Here is a 2,951-nt window from a genome sequence, read left to right as displayed (position 1 = left end):
GAAGTAAGAGAAAACGAGTTGCGGCATAGGGGGGCGGGGGAGGGGGGGCCATTTCAAGCTCTGGTCTGGGCTCAACAATCTCAGAGACCAAGGCAGAAAACGCGAGCTCAGGAGCCGGCGGAGGAGGCGGAGGTACCATCGCAGGTTCTGACCGTGGCTCAACAGCTTCGGACCAGTGTGAAGAAAGACCAAGCACAGGAGCGGGTAGGATAACCTCAGGTTCGGCCCTGGGCTCCACGGTCGACGACATCAGTGGTGAGTACTTTAAAATAGGTACCGGGACAGCCACCTCAGGCTCCACCTTCGGCTCAACCGTCTCCGAGAGAATCGGCGACAGTCGCAAGGCCGGTGCCGGTTCAGGAACGGGCTCAGGCTCGGCTTTCGGCTCAATGGCGGTGGAGTCCAACGCGGTGAGCGTTAGCGCCGCAGGCGCGGGAGGGAGTACCACGGGCTCAGGGACTGGCACGATGTCTTGATTGTCAATGGCTGAGAAGCTCAGGCTTGGGGCTGAGGGCAGAGCAAAGCCATGTTGCATTGTGGGTGGGAGAGGGAACTGAGACAGCTCTCTGTCCATACCAGGATCGTGTTGTGCACCAGCATCACTGTACGACCATGTTGATTGTGGCCTAGAGCGGGGGGAATCTGGTAGACGCGAGGCAGTGGTGTCACTCTGACCTGAGTTGGTACCGGCGTCGAGCGTAGAAGATACAGACGTGGGCCTGTCGAGAGCAACGACGCTGGCTGGGGATCGCGGGGTCAGGGGTTCCATAGGTTCGGTCATGACGCCGCAGTCGACCATGACAGGTCTCGTTCTCGTCAGGTCGGGCGATGGCTCGCGGGACTTCTTCACAGGGTCGGTCATGATGCCGCTGTCGACCATCGCAAGTTGAGGTAAAGCGAGCACAGAGGGCGTAGTGCTCGAACTCTTAGCCACAGATGCAGGGGTGATAGACCTGGCTCTGCGACTGGGCGTTGCATCGAGGGACTCGGCGTCGCTGCCTTCGAGCTCTGCCAGCTCGGCGAACAAACTCTGACCGGCTTGCTGGGGCGTTCCATTGGCACTGCTGGTTGCAAAACTGGCCGGGCTGCTCTGGAAGGTGGGCTCCTCGCTCGCTTGTCGCGAGCGTCGGTTGAGGAATCCGCGGCTGACCTTGAGGCGCATTTTCTGTTGTGAAGAGTGCGCTACCGGCGTTCTCAGGTCGCTGTAATCCATATCTTCGTCGGCCGATGTCGACGCCGTGCTGTGGAAAGAGTTTCGGTTTCCAGCAAGCGTCAAGGCTGGCGGCCTGCGGGACCTTGAAGGGCTTTCCGTCTCGGTCTGGGCGTCGTCGTCGTCAGAGAACTCTTCTGCGCCGGTGTGGAAGCCTTCAGTCTCCGTGCCACGTTCGTTGGCTGTCTCGAAAGCGGCATCGCTGGTCTCGTTGGCAGTGTCAAACTGGTCGCTCGTGTCGGTGGTCATAGGATAGGCGCCGGGCCCAGGCATGCGCGACGTGGGAGTGGAGTGGGTGGAAGAGCGTCTGGGACTGACGCCCTCGGAGTGCTCTTCCCATTCAGGGTCGTCGACAATTTCGCTGCGACTTGAACGAAGACCTCCCAGCAGAGTCTTAGCGGGCTTCTTGAACTCTTTAGAATCGACTTTGCGACTGCGACGGTTCGTGAGACCACCAGAATCGTTGCGAGACCTTTCGAGCTCATCGCGACTGTCCTGAAGGAGCCTCTTGAGCTCGAGCTTCTCAGTCTTCTCGCGGTGCAACTGCGATCGCTGGCTTTGGATGGTTCGCTGAGCATGAAGAAGGGACGTCTTGAGGGTTTCGGATTCGAGAACAGAGTGGCGTGGAGTGCCCTTGATGGGCGAGGGAGGGGGTGAGTGTTCCGGTGTGACATTATCGTTCGCGGTCTCGAAGTCTTCGTCGCTCATACCCATATGATGGTCTCGCTCGAGGCCTCGTCCGCGTTGAGACGAGAAGGCCTTGGCAAGTTCCTGGTTCTGGCCCATCAAGTCATCGATCTTGCGTTGCAGAGTTGTGCGCTCGGTTTCTGCGAGGGCGGCGCTGCGTTTGGCCGTGCCGAGCTCTATATCGTGATGCTTGATGGAGGCTTCGTGCTCCTCGGCCAACTTCGCGTGGGAGAGCTTCACTTCGTCGAGTTCCTTCTGGGCCTGGTTCTTTTCGGCCTGGAGGATGTTCAGAGCCTGGGTCATCTTCTTCTCGCGATCTGTGCCCTCTTTCTGGGAGGCCATCAGCTCGTGGATCTGCGTCTCCAGGTTCCAGTTTTCGTCCTTATAACGATGCTCGCTTTCATCGAGGGTCTTGACCCGTTGCTGGAACCCTTCCGTCTCGATCTCGAGCCTAGACTTCTCGGCCTTCGTATCGCGGAGCTCCTCATCCTTCTCGGCGAGAAGCGCCTGCAGGTTGCGGACCTGGGCGAGCAGAGAGGTGCTGATCTCTGCTGCGAATTCGATATCGTGCACCCGGTTCGAGGGTTGGTTCCTTATCTTTCGGTTCGGGACGCTGAGCTTTGTCGGTGATCCTGTGGCTTGGCTCTCGAATTTCGATGGACTGACGGAACGCTGCGAGATCATCCTGTTAGTGCATGTCAGCCCCGGTGTTCCGTCTGCTTGACTCACTCTTCCGCCGCGACCTTCCGGTACATATGGTGAACCTCCAGCGGCCTCATTACTGGGCACTCTCTGCTTCGGCAGAAAAGCCCGCGCAGTTTCCCGTGCTACATCGTTGTATTCCTTTTCAATCTCGGCAAGCTTCGTGCGCAGCTCATCAGTCAGGTCTCCTTCAGCCTGTAGCTTTTCGACCTCCTTCAGTCGCTGTGCCAGCTCTTTTCGCTGCTGGACAAGCGCGGTTCCTAGCTTGCCAGCTTCTTCCATCCGACGTTCAGTTTCGGCGAGGTGAGCCTCAAGCGCACGTTTCGCCTGGCCGGGGGAAGATGCAGGAGTG

General features: G+C 58.9%; 1 protein-coding gene across 1 annotated transcript in view; it reads right to left on the bottom strand.

Moving 5' to 3' along the window:
• VDBG_01978 (anucleate primary sterigmata protein A) overlaps positions 1 to 2,881 on the bottom strand; it is a gene marked incomplete at both ends in the record, with an annotated part of 5,367 nt that extends 2,486 nt beyond the window's left edge. The window contains 2 exons of the mRNA XM_003007744.1: positions 16 to 2,569; positions 2,627 to 2,881. Of these exons, the coding sequence (XP_003007790.1) occupies positions 16 to 2,569; positions 2,627 to 2,881 (2,809 nt within the window). The remainder of the gene's footprint in view (positions 1 to 15; positions 2,570 to 2,626) is intronic.
• Between the last annotated feature and the right edge of the window lie 70 nt (positions 2,882 to 2,951).

Source organism: Verticillium alfalfae, genomic scaffold (assembly GCF_000150825.1).
Source record: "Verticillium alfalfae VaMs.102 supercont1.2 genomic scaffold, whole genome shotgun sequence".
Lineage (NCBI taxonomy): Eukaryota > Fungi > Ascomycota > Sordariomycetes > Glomerellales > Plectosphaerellaceae > Verticillium > Verticillium alfalfae.
This window is presented reverse-complemented; position numbering and strand designations above follow the sequence as displayed.